This window comes from Macadamia integrifolia, chromosome 2, assembly GCF_013358625.1.
Source record: "Macadamia integrifolia cultivar HAES 741 chromosome 2, SCU_Mint_v3, whole genome shotgun sequence".
In the NCBI taxonomy this organism is placed as follows: Eukaryota; Viridiplantae; Streptophyta; class Magnoliopsida; order Proteales; family Proteaceae; genus Macadamia; species Macadamia integrifolia.
Window position 1 is genome coordinate 12,120,443 of NC_056558.1, and position 16,978 is coordinate 12,137,420.

The 16,978-nt window shown below is 36.9% G+C and overlaps 2 protein-coding genes across 3 annotated transcripts in view; one reads left to right on the forward strand and one right to left on the reverse strand.

The window, feature by feature from the left end:
• Window positions 1-6,558: 6,558 nt before the first annotated feature.
• Window positions 6,559-12,028, forward strand: LOC122062815 (cryptochrome-1-like). Of its 2 annotated transcripts, none has more exons than XM_042626466.1 (5): window positions 6,559-7,205; window positions 8,283-8,501; window positions 9,002-9,708; window positions 10,260-11,026; window positions 11,693-12,028. In XM_042626466.1, the coding sequence occupies exons 1-4, from the start codon at window positions 6,893-6,895 to the stop codon at window positions 11,010-11,012; spliced, it is 1,992 nt and encodes a 663-aa protein (XP_042482400.1). In that variant the 5' UTR covers window positions 6,559-6,892; the 3' UTR covers window positions 11,013-11,026; window positions 11,693-12,028. The 2 variants fall into 2 exon arrangements, with proteins under 2 accessions (XP_042482400.1, XP_042482394.1); XM_042626460.1 differs by having other exon boundaries at window positions 6,561-7,205; window positions 11,688-12,028.
• Window positions 12,029-13,131: 1,103 nt separating this feature from the next.
• LOC122062829 (tobamovirus multiplication protein 1-like) overlaps window positions 13,132-16,978 on the reverse strand; it is an 8,419-nt gene continuing 4,572 nt past the window's right edge. The window contains exons 9-11 of the mRNA XM_042626478.1: window positions 14,735-14,788; window positions 13,979-14,056; window positions 13,132-13,545 (exon numbers count right to left, since the gene is read on the reverse strand). Of these exons, the coding sequence (XP_042482412.1) occupies window positions 13,453-13,545; window positions 13,979-14,056; window positions 14,735-14,788 (225 nt within the window). The 3' untranslated portion in view covers window positions 13,132-13,452. The remainder of the gene's footprint in view (window positions 13,546-13,978; window positions 14,057-14,734; window positions 14,789-16,978) is intronic.

Consider the following 16,978-nt stretch of genomic DNA (forward strand, 5'->3'; position numbering starts at 1 on the left):
GTGGCAGATTACTAAGCAGTTAGGGTCCGATGTAAGTCTCAAGAAGATAGTTGGTTCAACCTTCCTACCTCCCACCTTGAAATAATAATAAGTGGTGTCTAGATAGTTATAATTGTGCCATAATTACCCCTTTGTTGGTCCCTCATGGGTCCCTTGTCTACCCCCTAGTGGGTCTCTTTTCTACCCCCAATGTGATTCTTGCACTAAAAAAAACGATGATATGACTCATTTCATCCAATCAAATAGGAAATTCATGTTAGAGGAGTTGCATAGATTCCAAATTTAACTTCACCAAGATTATATCAATTCACATCAAATCTCTCTCTCTCTCTCTCTCTCTCTCTCTCTCTCTCTCTCTCTCTCTCTCATGTGAGACATCAACAGATGCAAGGAAGGGTCATCTAGGGGGTGTAAGTTTGGCGTTGACGGCCCAAACCCGCCCTGAGCCTAAACCTTGTCTAACTAGGTTTATGAGGGCCAACCCAACCCAACCCAACCCAACTTTGGCCCTGGGTTGAGACCTAGGCTTAGCTCAGCCTGGCCTAGCCCGGCCTGATTTTAACCCTGAGCTATTATTATGTTTAGTAATAGTGTTTCTCTTCCCCTATGCCCACATCACGTGTTACACAAACTATTCATAGGACCTCAACCCACATCATGTGTTACATAAGCCACATACTCTTATCTATTGAGCTAAAAAGACCAAATGATCAAACTATTACCCCCCTTTTTCGTTATGTAGATTGTCTTTGTGTCTCTTGTCGTGTATTGATACGAACTTTAGATATAGTAGTAATCATAAAGAATTGGGGCAAGATTTGGTCTGACCAGTTTTTGGGAGATGTAATGATGTCAGGCGATTAAAAGGTCTATTTTATAACCAAATTGACAACATTGCTTGCTGCAAATTTTTTAATTAAGGGTGACAAGGCTGACTAGTCTTAACTTCTTCCCACCCTCCCCCACCTTTGATAAGTATAGGCTTAACATTTATGACTCTTTATAAGAAAAATAAATAAATAAATAAAATACAGGACTTTTCAGGGTTAACCCCACCCAATCTTATGCCCGACAAGGTTGGATTAGACCTAGGTTGAGTTTTAGGGATCAAGAATTGGATTGAAGTTACAAGAAGCCCAATCTGACCCTATTTCACCTCTTAGGCCATCGATCAATAAACAATTTAAAATGGAGACGATACTAAAGTGGAGGGAGTGGACTTAACATTATGCAATAAGATGAGGTTGGGAATTGGGAAGTATTGCGAGTTATCCATTCCAATCCCAACACCCAATTCCCAACCCATGATGTCCCCTGTTACTGCGACCCAACTCACCACCTCAAGATGTCCCCATCCAATTCTTGGACGGTTCTATTTAATATGTAATCTTGGGTTATAAAAGAATAACTTTTATCATCTTAAAATGCATTATCAATTTAGAATGCATTTCAAATATACATATCAAACATAATTTTAATATTACTCACATATTCATTAATGATAGATTCAAATCTATTTGGAAAAAATTCTCTCATTTTTCTATACTTAGCCTATATTTTTAGAGAAAAATGAAAAACTTGAAGTAGAAAATTTAGAGTAAACATAGACATGTACTAGAGACTAGAGAGATTTCCCCAATCTATTTATGAGATAAACACCTGCATGTGCCGGAGAGAGACCATGGGCCTACACTAAATCATTCCTTAAGACATTGAATTATCATTCATGTCTGTACTCAAATCCGACAACTTACCATTACTTGACATTTAAGAGGACATTTAAGAGGTCTATGGTTCAGAAAAAAAATATATTAAATAAAAATGGTTTTTTTTATTTATTTTTTTATCTTTTTTATGAGGCTCATCATGAGCCATACAAGGAACCCACGGGGTCCAAGAGGGCCACAACCATCTTGGAAAGCCCACAATGGGTTTGATTTAATATTTTTGAAACCAAAATCTGATATCAGGTCCTCTCTCCACTAAAATGTTTAGTTTGGTCTCTATCTTATAGTGCCATCCTTTTAATTAAAACTAAGTCAAAAAAATTTATGCTCAAAAGGGAGGCCCAATAGTTGAACTAACTAGAAGTTGATATGGAAATTGTTGAGAATATAATACTGGGATGTTTTTGTAATCATGCTTTTTTAGTCATGAGGTTATTTGTAATTCTTAATAAGTGCTATCCTTAATTATCATTAGTGTTATTATATTTACTTACACCCCTTATGGCTAGACTAATCAGTGCATTCTTAGAATCAAATCCTTCATTTAGATCATGTTGTACCAAAAATTCCTACACCTTTATGTCATAATCATCAAGAATCTTTAGGTCATCTATTTAGTTTTGAGGATTTTGCTCTTCAACTCAGACTAATTGGTGGTGACGTAATATTCCATCATGGACTTCAAGTTCCCATTGTACTCAGATGATGTATTATTGTATTGTTTGTCTCTCTAAGCTCTGTCCTTCATAGTATACTCTAAATAGTATCTTATTTGAATTTTTTTTTTTAAGTTGAAACCCATATAACTTCCATAAGGTAGATTCACAAAGGAATCCGATACCATCTTAATTTGGTAGACATGTTCTTAATGTCATCAACTAATCATATGTTAAATTTCAGAGAAATTTTTAAAATATTATTTTTTGAATTTTTTTTTAAGAATTTTTTTTTTACAACTCTTTGAATTATAAATAATAGATGGTCGAGAGCCTAGGAAGGCTCCTTAGATGGTGGTTTGAGAATAGTCACCAAATTTAATTTGTCGTTTAACCTATCCATTGAATTTCCTATTTGTTTAACGATTAATATATTTAGAATTTCTTATCTATCCAAGGTGAAAGAGATAAATAGTACTTTTGTGTAGTCTATTGCTCAAAAATTATCATCCCTAATTTGATAAACCCTAGCTAGTGGGAAAAAAAAATTTAAATGAAATGAGAATGGTAACCAGTAGCTTCTATGATCACAATTTCATCATTTGTGAGATAGAAATTATTTTTCTGCTATCCCCCATTCTATGGGAGTCTCTCTTACGCCTAGGATTAATTTCGCTCATATTGTCGAGGTAGGACAATGAAGTAGTCTCATTTTATAATTAAAATATTAAATGAAATCCTTTATGACCACATATTACTAAACATCCATGGACCCTAAAGGCATTTTACCTGTAGAAATTTGTATAAATTCTCAAAAAATGGTAAAAATCATTATCAAAGTGTTAGAAAAGTCTAACTCATGTTTGTCCCTATCTTTATTAGGTTATCGTAAGATATATAGTATTACTAACATAGCAAGAACCCATCAATTTTAGTCATTACGAAAAAAATGTCGTAATAAGGACATAAAGGATATGATTTTTGTCTTAGGGTTTGACAAAGAAGATAAATATTAGAATTTGTGAAGGGTTTTTAATTATCCCCCACCATGTACAAAATATATATATATATATATACATCATACCCAAGTCCCTTCACATGGTTAGATTTTTTTTCCTAAACAACTATGTAAAATATGCTTCTTTGGTATATATATAAACTTTAACAAGTCAAAATAAAAAAGAGAATACAATTTTAAAAGCTAAAATTTACCTTTTTAGAAGTAATTATTTTCCTTTGGAAAGAATGGAGGTGAAGAGAATATGGTTCATAACTTCATTTTGGTTAAATTCAACCACACTTACCAACCAACTATAAAAATTGTATAAAAAAATCATCTCTTATTAAGTAATTCTTATTTATTTATAAGACCATTTAAAGTTAGAATAGATCAAGAAAAATTAAATGTGCAAAATGATAATAAATTCAAGTTCATATAGTCTTATGAATTGTCTTTCCAACTTAACCAGTCAATATAACGAATTAATGTCGAGCAAGTAGCTGAAATCTTCAATTGTTTCTTCAAATTTTAGTTGTGAAATTGATCATTTTGTTTCAATTTCGTAAAATTCAAAATATTTAATTTCATTTTAGAGCATGAAGGACCACCAATTGGAGGGCTTTTGAAAGAATATTGACCCCCAATCCCCCCATGTGAGTGGTAGACCCAAGGACTTAACTTTATATATGGGTCATGGGGGATATGGTTAAGACCCTAGCTGGCCCTTCTCTTTGCTCAATATATATTCTCTCCATGAAGGAATCAACTAGAGCATTAGAGTAGTAGAAAGTTTTGATACATGGACCTTGGCTTAGGGCTTTTCTCTTGATTTGGATAGAAAAAGAAAGAAAGAGAAATCAATTCTAAAGGGTTCTATCTAGCCTTTTTCCTTGGAGACCAAAGATTTTGCTATGGTTGCCTCCATCATTGGATTCAGAATCTAAGGGGTCTGGAACAGTGAAGAGTTGTTCTTACGTGGTTCACTTCCAACCGGTAGCACAGATGAACTGTCTTGATCAGCATATAAGGGTCAAAGAAAAGAACCTCTTAAATTACAATCAGTGTTCTTGTTCTTGCTCCAATATTTTCAGTACCTAATAATGGTCCAGTTCTAAGACTTTTCTTTTGGGAAAAAGAATCCAGAAGGCTGCCTGAGTGGAGATTTCTTTCACATTTCTTACATAATGAGCCATGAATTTTTTATTTATGCTCTCTCTCCTCAGACAGAATATGAACTTTTATCGGACGAAATTATTGGTGCAGTTTTTCAATCTAGTACTATAATTTCTCCATACGAGTAAGACTTGACATCCAAATATGAAAGGAGGGGAAAGTTTTCCTAAACCCATGATAGATGATTCATCCACCATCCTAATTAAGGTTCGTGTCTTTCTAAAATATCCTTTTAATACCCCCCCTGCGTCTCAAGCCCCACAATGAACAAATTTCCATTCACTCCGACAATTGATGATGTGAAGTCCGAAGTATCAAAATTAATTTGCTAGCTCGTATAATACTAGAAACCTAGCTAAATTCAACCTTGGAGATAGGACACTTCAGAGAAAAAAAGAAAAAAACTTTGGCATGCATGTAGACCCCAGTGATGAAGAAGGCTATATATGTTAACATTCTTAACCAAACTTGATTTTTTCAAATGCATTTATAAAAACACTTTTGTTTGAACATGTATAGGGTTTTGCCTCAAAAAAAAAAAAGTATAGGGCTTTTTCTGATTCAAGGTTCAACAATGTCTGTTCATGGTGTAATGAAATCTAAACATCAGACCTAAATCATTTGAACCCTAACCTAAATTTAGCTACCAATATTGATTAAAGAAGACCATGTATCCCAAATTTGTCTACACCTTACTGTGTATCAAAGCAAGAATAAAGTTATGGAGGGATAATAGATGGTCCCCAAAATGGATGTAGTCACTAATGATGAAACAAACCCCTCCATGGCCCAAGTTGTCAGAAATTTAGGGGAAGATTGCCAGAGTTGGCAAGACATCACTATAGTGTTCAAGTGTTCATAGCAAGAACATAGTTATAGAGAGATCATCCAACAAATCATCCAAGAGTTGCAGAGAGACTATTAAAAGTTAGAGAGAGATTACTGTGTGTAGAGGAGGGGGAGGGGGGGGGGGGGGGATTACCATTATGCCAACATATTTAAACATGGACAATCAAATGATGCAACTAATATTTCCAGCCTTAATTCAAGGTGCCCACATAAGTATCATTTCTTGAACTTAGGAATTACATTCGAATCACTTGATGACACCCATATTGCACTAGTGCTATTATGATATAAAATGATATCATCAACCCACAATGCTATGAAGTTTCACAAACTTTCAGTGCAATATTCTTCTTAAAATCAAAGGATTAAAGTCTTTTTTTTCTTTTCTTTTATTTATTATAGGAGAAAGTTTCTCACCGTCAAGGAATCTCTTCATCCACCATGATGTGATTCCATGATTAGAGTCTTGGATAGTCAATTTCATCATTAAACTCTCATCCCTTATAAGCATCCATAATAAAAAGGACTTGTTACAATTCAATCCAATGCTCAAATGTCGTGGCTTAAGAGGTTCTCTTATCACTTTGGGTGATGGAAAACTCGATCTTTTATAATGTGTCTCACATTAATTATGTGAAAGGTCTATGAAGATTTCAATGCCATAGTGGGTTTACACTAGGTGTGGTTGGTTCAATGGTAATATAAGAATGTCGCGACCTAGTGATCAAGCGGTCGAAATAGTCTTTCGTCATTCTCGAGGTAAGACTACATAATTCTCGACCCTTGGACCTTGGACCTTGCACATGCGAGAGCCCCGTGCCTCGAGTATGTCTTTTAGTGGATTTACACTAGAAAAAAACCATTCTTTATGACATCAAACCGACGCAACAAATGAAACACCTCAACCGAGTGAAAGACCCCCATTGAGTTGGAGGTGGACTCTCTCTCTCTCTCTCTCTCTCTCGGAATTGGAGTGCTAGTTGTCCGGTAGGATAAGAAAAGAGAAAAACACCAAAATGAAAGTTGTGGCTGCAAGTTGGCCGGATACTTTGTATGGCCCTCGCCCACTTGACCATCACTCCTCACTCATATTTTCATCCCTTTCAAGAGTGTACAAGAAAGGGACTTTTTTGCTTGCTTATACTCACTTTTCTTCACGAGAGACAATGAAAGTTTTAGAGGAGAAAATTAAAAAGAAGTAAATACTGGGTAAGAGGGGAAACTTCTCCAAATTGCCATAGATTCAAAGAATGTGGGAGAAACAGGGAGAAGAGCAATAAAAGAAGTAGAGGATAAGAATATAAAGAAAAATACCAATCTTCATGGATACCCTCTTAGCCCCCATCTAAGTATATGATTTAAATGATGTGACGCAATTGGGTCTTCTTTGTTTCTTCCATTTTTGGGAGAGAATGGGGGAGAGACAGTATCTGTTTCTCCTTTAGAGATAGCGGTGTGTTTTGGGCTTAGGTTGAGTTGTTGGAGAGATGTCAAGAGGTGGTTGCAGCATAGTTTGGTTTAGGAGAGATCTGAGAGTTGAAGACAACCCTGCACTTGCTGCTGGTGTGAGGGCAGGAGCTGTGATTGCAGTCTTCATATGGGCACCAGAGGAGGAGGGTGCTTTCTACCCTGGTAGGGTCTCAAGATGGTGGCTGAAGCAGAGCTTGGCTCATCTTGATGCCTCCTTGAGGAGCCTAGGTACTTCTCTTGTCACCAAGAGGTCTACTGATAGCGTTTCCTCTCTTATTGAGGTTGTGAAATCTACCGGTGCCACTCATATCTTCTTCAACCACTTGTATGGTCAGTTGCTTCCTACCTCTTTTTTTTGGGTTTCTTTTTTTTTCTTAAGCTTTTGGTGGAGAGATTATAATTTTTAGAGATTTGTAGCTTTCCTTTTCCCCATTTGATGTGAACAGTTGCTAGATGGTGTTAAGTTGTTTGCACAAAAATGGATATTTGATGAGCTCCCAATTTATTTTTGGCAAAAGTTTTCCTTCCGCATGGGCGGCGAAGAATCCCCAGCCTGCTGGTGATGTGAATTCTTGTTCTAATTTTAAAATACCCTTTTCCCTTGATCACCTTGCGGTATCGATGGTTATGGGCAAGTGATTCTTTTTTCACCATGGGTGAAAGAAAACTCAGTCCTTATTTTTGCCATGCTTAAGGAGAATTTCTCACTACCCAATCTCTTCATCCAAGGTGAGGTGATCCTATAATTGGACTCTTGGTCAGTGAATTTCATCAGTCAACGGTCATCCCTATTTGAGGAAGTTGAAACTACCATTTCTCCCTCCTATCCAAGAATTAGTTATTGTGGCGTAAGAGGTTCTCTTTTCACCGAGGGTGAAGGAAAACTTGATTCAATGCTCAATGACCATAAATAGGGAGCAGGTTTAAGGACGAGCACATCCACAGAGAATTTATAGATAGACATTTAAATCTTCCAAGTGGCAAGGAGAGGGACCAAGTCCATTCTCACATTCCAAATTTCAGCCTAAGTGGAGTTGGCCATGTGGTAAAACATAACATCAAAAAATCTTGGACTATAAATAGGATGCATGGGTTACTATGATTCTGATATTTGACATGTGGCCATCCTAAAGCATTCCTTAAATATCTAACAATTGAAATTGCACATCAGCCTTCCACATGGAAAAAATAGGTGTGTTCATTCATATCTTCATAATGGGTTATGGGTTCATCCATCCACAAAACCTTTTGCCAATTGGGTATTTGGCTTCCTAGAGTTGAATTTCAAGATTTTCCCATTTACTTTCTCTTGTTTCTTATAACAACTGTTGTTATAGTTTTGGCTAGAAAAAGAAAAAACAAAAGAAAAAAAAGAGTATCCTAATATCATTTATTTCTGTTTGGTAGATCCCATTTCACTTGTAAGGGACCACAGGACAAAGGAGCTCCTCACTGCTCAAGGCATAGTTGTACGTTCCTTTAATGCAGATCTACTCTATGAACCATGGGAAATTAATGACGCACAAGGTCACCCATTCACAACCTTCTCAGCCTTCTGGAACAGGTGCCTTAGCATGCCTTATGATCCAGCGGCTCCACTGCTTCCACCAAAGAGGATAACTTCAGGTCTGCCTTCTGTCACAAGACTTTATTTATTTATTTATTTATTTATTATTATTATTATTATCATTATTGGTATCCTTATGGCTTATGTTTTCACCTTTTATTTTCTTTCCTATTGTGTACTTCTTAAGAATTCCGTAGGGTGCTTGTTTGGTGCCAATGGAACTAGTTTTAGACTTTAGTAATATTTGTGTTCTGGAAGACAGTAAAAATTATACTAGATCAAAGTGTAACTTTGTAAAACATCGGAAGCTTGTACCATTCTTCAAAGCAAGGGCTATGCTATATCTGGTGTTTCCACTATGACAGTTTGGTATTTGTTTGTTTCAGTAGCTTTATCCTTGGCTACAACTACCATCCACTTAATCCCTACCTTTTGATCTTCTTTTTGGAATAACAAAACCTTAAAACTCCATACGTCATGAAGGATTTTTTCTATTAAGACCATTTGTTGCAGAATGGTTACTATTTGCATATCTAAATAGTTGTTTCTGCTATTTCAGGTGATGTATCAAGGTGTCGTTCTGAAGAATTGGTATTTGAAGATGAATCTGAGAAGGGAAGCAATGCACTTCTTGCAAGAGCATGGTCACCAGGCTGGAGTAGTGCAGACAAGGCTCTAACAGCCTTCATCAATGGACCCTTGATTGAGTACTCTGTGAATCGTAAAAAAGCTGATAGTGCAACAACCTCATTGTTATCTCCCCAATTGCATTTTGGGGAGTTAAGTGTTCGCAAAGTCTTCCATTTAGTCCGCATGAAGCAGGTTCTATGGGCCAATGAGGGAAACATAGCAGGTGAAGAGAGTGTGAACTTATTCCTCAAGTCTATTGGTCTTAGAGAGTATTCCAGATATATGAGTTTTAACCACCCTTATAGCCATGAAAAGCCTCTCCTTGCACACCTAAAGTTCTTTTCGTGGATAGTTGATGAGGGTTATTTTAAGGCATGGCGGCAAGGTCGAACTGGTTATCCATTAGTTGATGCTGGGATGAGAGAGCTCTGGGCTACTGGTTGGCTACATGACAGGATAAGAGTTGTGGTTTCCAGTTTCTTTGTGAAGGTTCTGCAACTGCCATGGAGATGGGGGATGAAGTATTTCTGGGATACCCTATTGGATGCAGATTTGGAAAGCGATGTTCTGGGTTGGCAATATATTTCTGGGACCCTTCCTGATGGTCGTGAGTTTGACCGCATAGATAATCCCCAGGTACAAATACAAACAACAACAAACTCAGTCTTATCCCAACTTAATGGGGTCGGCTGCATGGATCCATACAAATAAATTCTCCAATATATTCTAAAAGTTTGAACTATTGGGTGAAAGGAATCACAGGTATATGAGGGAATGGATAGAGGATCCAACTAGTATATGAAGACACCCAAAGTTCCAAACTTAACCGATGTGAGACTATACCCAATAAGAACATTCTTGTCGTCTATTATACTTTCTGTTTTTAGCCTTCTCTATTTTTCATAGCAATCAGGATTTTTAGATCTATACAGGTCATTATCCTTGATCCAGAATTTTTCTGTTTTTTCAAATTGGGTTCTGATCCTTTCAAGTAGTAGACGGTTGACCAGACATTCACCATTGATGTTTGTGAACAGTTTTGTGTGAACATGTCATTGCCATGCATCCAGCTATAAGCTTTTGATTTTATATGTTGCTAGTGGAAAGAACCTTGCATGAGAAAAGGAATAAGATATCCAATTTTGATAGTTTCTGAGATTTTATTTCTTACCCTCATATTTAAACAGATTGAAGGTTACAAATTCGACCCAAATGGAGAATATGTAAGAAGGTGGCTTCCTGAACTTGCTAGGCTACCAACTGAATGGATTCACCATCCATGGGATGCACCAGAACCTGTACTTCAAGCTGCTGGTGTTGAACTGGGATCAAATTACCCTCTCCCCATAGTGGGAATAGATGCAGCAAAAGCCAGGTTGCAGGAAGCTCTTTCACAGATGTGGCAACAAGAAGCAGCTTCAAGAGCTGCAATTGAGAATGGAACAGAGGAAGGGCTGGGAGACTCTACTGAATCAGCCTCATTTGCCTTTCCCCAAGACGTACAAATGGAGGTAGAGCATGAACAACCAGTCAGGAATAACCCAGCTCATCGATATGAGGATCAAATGGTTCCTAGTTTTACTTCTTCACTACGAAGGGTTGATGAAGAAGAAGCTTCTGGTGATCTCAGACGCTCAAATGAAGATAGCAGAGCAGAAGTACCAAGAAGCATAAATCTGGGTCCAGAACTTCAGAGAGAAGCAGAAGCACCAAACCAAGGGGGTTTGCCAACAATTAGAAACAATAATATTCTACCACGGTTGCTAAATGCAGAAGACTCTACAGCAGAATCCTCTAGTAGTGGTAGAAGAGAGAGAGATTGTGGTATTGTTCCAGTTTGGTCTCCCTCAGCTTCTACCTACTCAGACCAGTTTGTGGGTGAACAAAATGGCTATTTGCAGAGACATCCACAGTCACACCAACTGATGAATTGGACGTAGCTTTCAAAACCTGGGTAAGTATAAGCCATCTCTTAGACACAAGGCAAGCGTAGATTTAATTTATGGAAAAAAATTGCCACGACGTCAGTGTGCAGATTCCTGTGCATATCCTCTCACATCCTTTCCAATTGACCTACACACTCTCTCCTCATTAAACTCCTACTGGACAATTCAATTTCCCACCCCTTCATTGATAGGAAACTGTACTCTGACATCGTAACATTCCCGCTCCCTTACTTATATACTGCAGTTTCCATGCTTCTTGATGCTTATATTTTCTAGATATTGGATATGTTCAGAGAAAAAGAGTTTCTTGCAAAACACTTATACATGTTACTTGCAAAGTACTTATCATGTTATCAAAGTTACCAGGCACATTATGTTAGCTTACATCTCTCTCCTGTTTTGTGTCTTGATGGTCCCTCTCCAACCACCCCCTGGTTGGGGAAGATTTGAATCCGCTCGGGCTCACCAGGCCAAACACGCACCCCTTTGTGATGGTTTCATACTTTCATGTGTCTAGTAACCCTGTCCACCAAACAGTTTAAGCATTTAGGTTGGACATCATCATCAATTTATCAACCAAATGGTTTGTTATACCTATTTCCAGTTACTTATCAGGTTCTCTTTTGAATAAGTATGATCTGTTGGCTAAGGAATAAATCTTCTGTACAGGACAGGACAAGAATCTGGGAGAATATACATTTCCGTGCCATTTCATGTGGTTGGCTAACTGTGATGATGGAGCAGCCCCTATGTATATTGTTCTCCATCTCTTTTCACTAAATGATCTGATCTACAGCCTCACTTCAAAGCTTTTGAAATGCAGAATCAGTCCTCCCCCCCCCCCCCCCCGGCCCAACTCTCTCTTGTTCTTAATTTCCTTTTCATACCATATGTAGATAGTAATTACCATCTTCTTCATAAGGTGAGTAAAGTGTTATGAAATAGATGAATTCTATAATAAACCCAGGTGGGTGTTTTTTCCCCTTTTACTAAGGTCATAATTTGATCCATCCTTATCCATGCTGGTGTGATTCCTATTTCTCTTCTCTTTCACTGCACTATGGGTGTATGAACGTTCAGACTGCTGGACCATGGCTGAACCATTTGGATCATTAATGGCAGTTGGCCCTTGTTATCCAAAGACATCAAACCAAGCTTAAACTATTCTTTGGCTGAAACTAATGACTGGTGAGGCTGTCGAAAGATTGGATCTTGATCCTGATCTGATTCATTTATAGGGTAAGATAAGGCTTTGAGCCTAGCTGATAAATATTTACATATACAATATTTGAATTGTTATGATTAAATACATAATATATTACTCATGATATTTAAGATGTATTTCTTGCTAAGGCGGTCTGAAATAACACTCTTCTTCTTTCGGGTAATATCATGTTATTTCACATGTGTACTAAAAAAAAAAAAAGAAAGACACGTATAATACAATGACAACTTTTGTAAATTGATATAATGGTTATTTTCGAATTACTTTGAGAACCTTTTTTGTCACCGATTTAAAGAATTTTTTGAAATAAGCCAAGGGGGCAATCAAACTAAAATTTTAAGTTAACTACTTTAGTTACAACAATATGCACAAAAAAAATTTTATTTTTATAAAGTAATTACACGATATGATTCAAACCAGATATTTGAATGTGATTTGAATAACTGGATAAGTGATCAGTTAGAATGTTAGATTACTGGATCATACTAGATTAAATTATGGGGTTCTGAATCTGCTTGACCTAGTTTGTGGCATGTTTGCAAGATAGAAAAAAAAATTAAGGGCATTGAGCTCGCATTTTATTAATAAAATCGGTTCGAGATTTAGTATATCAGTGACTAATCCCAAGCCAATCAATCACTTCACGCAACCCTACTCAGTCAATATCTAACCCAAAACGCCCTGATCCTGCTGAGATCACCATTTGGAAGCAACTCTTTACCTTCTTGTTGGAAAACAAACCTTATAACCCTGGTGTACCTCCTGTAAGATACCTTCTGTAAGATTGGATTTAATAGAAACAAGTCAAGATTGAATCATCTGCATACTTCTCTCTGGTACAAAGGGCGTTTCATGCCACAAGAATCTGAATCACAAGGAACAAAAATGTGGACAATGCACTGTACGCCAACCCACAGCACAGATGATGGGACACATTAGCCATTTTAGCAGCAAGAACTATAGTTAAAATCTCACATCTAAGCTTCCTTAAGATTGGGAAAAAAAAAAAAAAACAGACGGAATTGGATGTAAAATTTATACACAATTGGATCACAGGAGTACAGGAGCAAAAGAAGAGAAGAAAGCCCGTGAGAATTAGTAAGCACATCATCAAACACTACATGACAGCTCCAGAAGCTAATGGAAGTTCCAAGATATCCTTTAATATGACCAGCTGTATAGAAGTATACCTCTTGGAATATTCCCTCTTCACTTGATTGGATGATACTGAGGAGAGACACGCTCTGAAGGAAGTTTCCGAAGGATGAAAAGTACCAGAGATGATGGAATAATCTCTGCTATCTGATAACAGAAGTTCAGCATTAAAGAGAAGAAACAAAAAACTGAAGACAATAAGTCTCTTATTTTGCACATAAAAGAGGAAAGGACCACCCTTTGGCAGATCCCACCATGGAGATCTTGGTTAGAAATTTAAATGCTTTAGTGGTTTGAGTTAAAAAAACCATAACCATTAGACGTAACAAGTTTATATTTCCTGGAGTGGCATTTGTCAATCAAAGAGATAGTGATATGTCATATGGTTGGGAATGCAAATCAGTGATATGTTGCTGAAACTAGACAGAGTGGGACCAAATCTATGTAGGTCCAAACATCTTCCATAAGCATCATGTATATACATGACAGGTGAGGAACGTTTCTTCCACCCACCAATTTTTATGCAAATATTTTCCTTCTGAATAACTCAAAACCAGAAGATAAAAGGGTTGTAGATTACCATGTAACAAATGAAACTTAGAATAGGATGGTTTAGAACATCAAGGTCAGCACCATCATTGACGGCAGATAGAGCAACCTGCAATAGAAACATAAAGATGTTTGGTCCAGAGATATAGGCTACTGACTGAACTAGCCCTCATCATCAATCCCATTCAGGTGCAGAACAGCCTCCAGGTTCTCGTCGAATTGTTTGAGTTTGGTAAGCTCTCTTGTTTGTTCAAGTTCAATCAAGCGGTCAAACTCTAATGGAAAAATCATCATTGACGGTCCAAGATCTTACATTTGATAGATTGAACTGCCATTTATTTTCGGAATAGACAATTCAACTGAAAAAATTATAACTATAAACAATAAAACACTAGGAACGCCCACATACGACAAATATTTTTGTTGCCGTCAGAACAAGGAGAACTCCCATTCCTATTAACAAAGGAACTGGAAGTGGAAAGGAAATGGTAATTTCACGCATATTTGATATGTATGTTCAAAAGAAATTAAATAACTTTTTTTTTATTCTTATTAATTATTTCCTGTTTCAACCAGCCTTCGTTATCTCGTTGCTTGAACGGAGTCCCAAATCAATGAAATGAAAAGGTTCAAGATATTTTTTTTTTTTTTTTCAATTTTAAATTATTCAGATTTTTTTCCCAGTACTTCAAATATTCAATTCAATCAAGAAATAGCAATTGGTCAAATTCGAAAACCAATTCTTTACAGAATTTCGGGTATAAGCAGGGAAAGAAATCCAACTTACCACAAAGCACCTTATCAAGAAACATGTGCAACAAATCCCAGTGACAAAGCCAACCTAGCACAAAGATGGGTCTAAGTATCATAATTGGCACTATTAAAAGATATATGTATACACTGGCCCACACCTCAGAATATGTGTTACCCTTCTATGGAGCTTTTACTTTCCACACATTGAAAACGAAAAACAGGAAGAGTAACATATACATCATCAATGGTTAATTGTGTCAGTGCACTACACTGATATGATGAATCTCAGAATCAGAGCATGAAATATATTTCTCATACAATTTTAGATTGTTAAAATGTTAGATACAAAATATGAACCAAGAATGCATGAATACACATAAATATTTGTGAAGTCTTAAATAAGGGCTATTCATGGTAAATTTAATCATGTGGATAAAAAATGTTGGCATGTTCCTGACAAGGGACTCAAGACAGTGTCTTTCATGGCTAGAATTCAGATAATGGAGCATATGTATGAATCTTCTCCCACTAGCAGTCCTATCCAGAAAACATGCATACCTAATAGTATCTTCTAGTAACAGAAAAAAGAGTTTATCTACCGGATCAAGAAGCACTGTAGTTGATAAACAAATGACCATGCTGCCAAAAAGAACAAACGTCAAAGGGAAAAGACATTCATTGCAACATTTTTCCTAACATGAGAAAATTTCCAAAATCAAGACGTGGATAGCCTATGCTCATACAGGACCTGGACAAGTGTCCTATTCAGCGAGCTTACATCATGCTGTATTCTGTTTCCTTGTAGTTTGAAATTCTGACTGCTAGAGATTTGTATAATTGTAAGCCAATAGAGATGATAAATTATAAATTCAGGCAATTATTTCTCTTTTTCCTTCAAACCTTTGTGAAACTAAAATTCATTAAAGCCTTAAAGCCTTAAAGCGTCAAAGCACCCTCCTTGGATAATGGATCCTTTTTTTATGATGTCACCATTGGCTTCCCTGTCTGTACTCTCTTTGAATTTCATCTTTGCGGTAGGCAAGCAGCCAGAACAAACTCTTCTACAAGTTGCAGCAAGATTTTTAGAGGTTTTGACATATTGACCCATGCAGGGCACTGCTGAATCCTCTGTTACTAGATTAGACAGACTTAGTAGATTCGAAATAATTTTTGGTCAAAGTTAGCAATAGGTTGTAGTGCCACTAGTAATTAATTGTATTTGGGTGAGCCTTCCGCTTAGTTGAGATTTTGGTTCTATGAGATTTCTATCTTATGGCTTTCCATGGGTTAAATAGAGTTCTTTTGCACCATAGTTATTAGTTGCCAGGTGCAGAAGGAGGGACTTGAACCCTCAACCTCAGTCTTGGCAAGGCTATGCCCTACCATTAAGCTATTTCCACCAGCTCCGGTAGTGGTGAAGCACTACTGAGCAATTCACGTATCACTTGATACGGGAGACTTCTGTTTTTCCGCCGGACCACACTGAAGACCTCCGAAAGTATGAGATAGTGGCCTTCATTAAGTAATTCCAGTTTTTTAACATAGCAAACAAGCATAGAACTGTACCCTATACACAAAGTGAACGAGGAATTTTCCCCCCTTACCTCTTGAGGCTTTGTGCTACTACTGGTTAATCTACAAAACCTCTTTGAAGTTAGATTCCTCCAAATCCTAGGTGGAATTCCTAGATATCTGTCTTCTCTTCTTCATCAGCTTCTTCTTCCTTCTACTTTCTACTTATGTTCTTTATTACAAACACCTCTTCTATTCATACTGCCACCCGACCAACATATCTTACCATTAAATATCTATCAAATCACTACTACTGCCTGTTTCTATCAACCTTAACCTTCATCTATTCACCGACAGTCAAAGCCCTGCCATGGACTGTTTTTCTGTACTTCCTATTTTTCAGGTACTTCAGACCAAAGTCCTTTCAGTCATTAAAACTTCCCACACAACTCCACAAAACCGCAATTTATTCATTGGCCATACTTTTATTTAAACTCTAAATTTTGTTTTAAGCTTTTAGCAATCCTGGTGCTGTACTATGACTCTTCTTTCTGTGACAAACTCCAAAAGACGTTTCCTTTATTTTCTCTTACATTATCTATCAACCAAGGTCACAGAACAACCTTCAAAATGAGAATCAACTTGTCCATATTTGTGAGAGTAGCCAAGACCCCCCAATTTTTTTCAGAGGTTAGAAAACAGAGTATGCCTGCTGGTTTTCTAATTGTCTTTTTCTTTTCTTTTCTTTTCTTATCTTTTTTTTTTT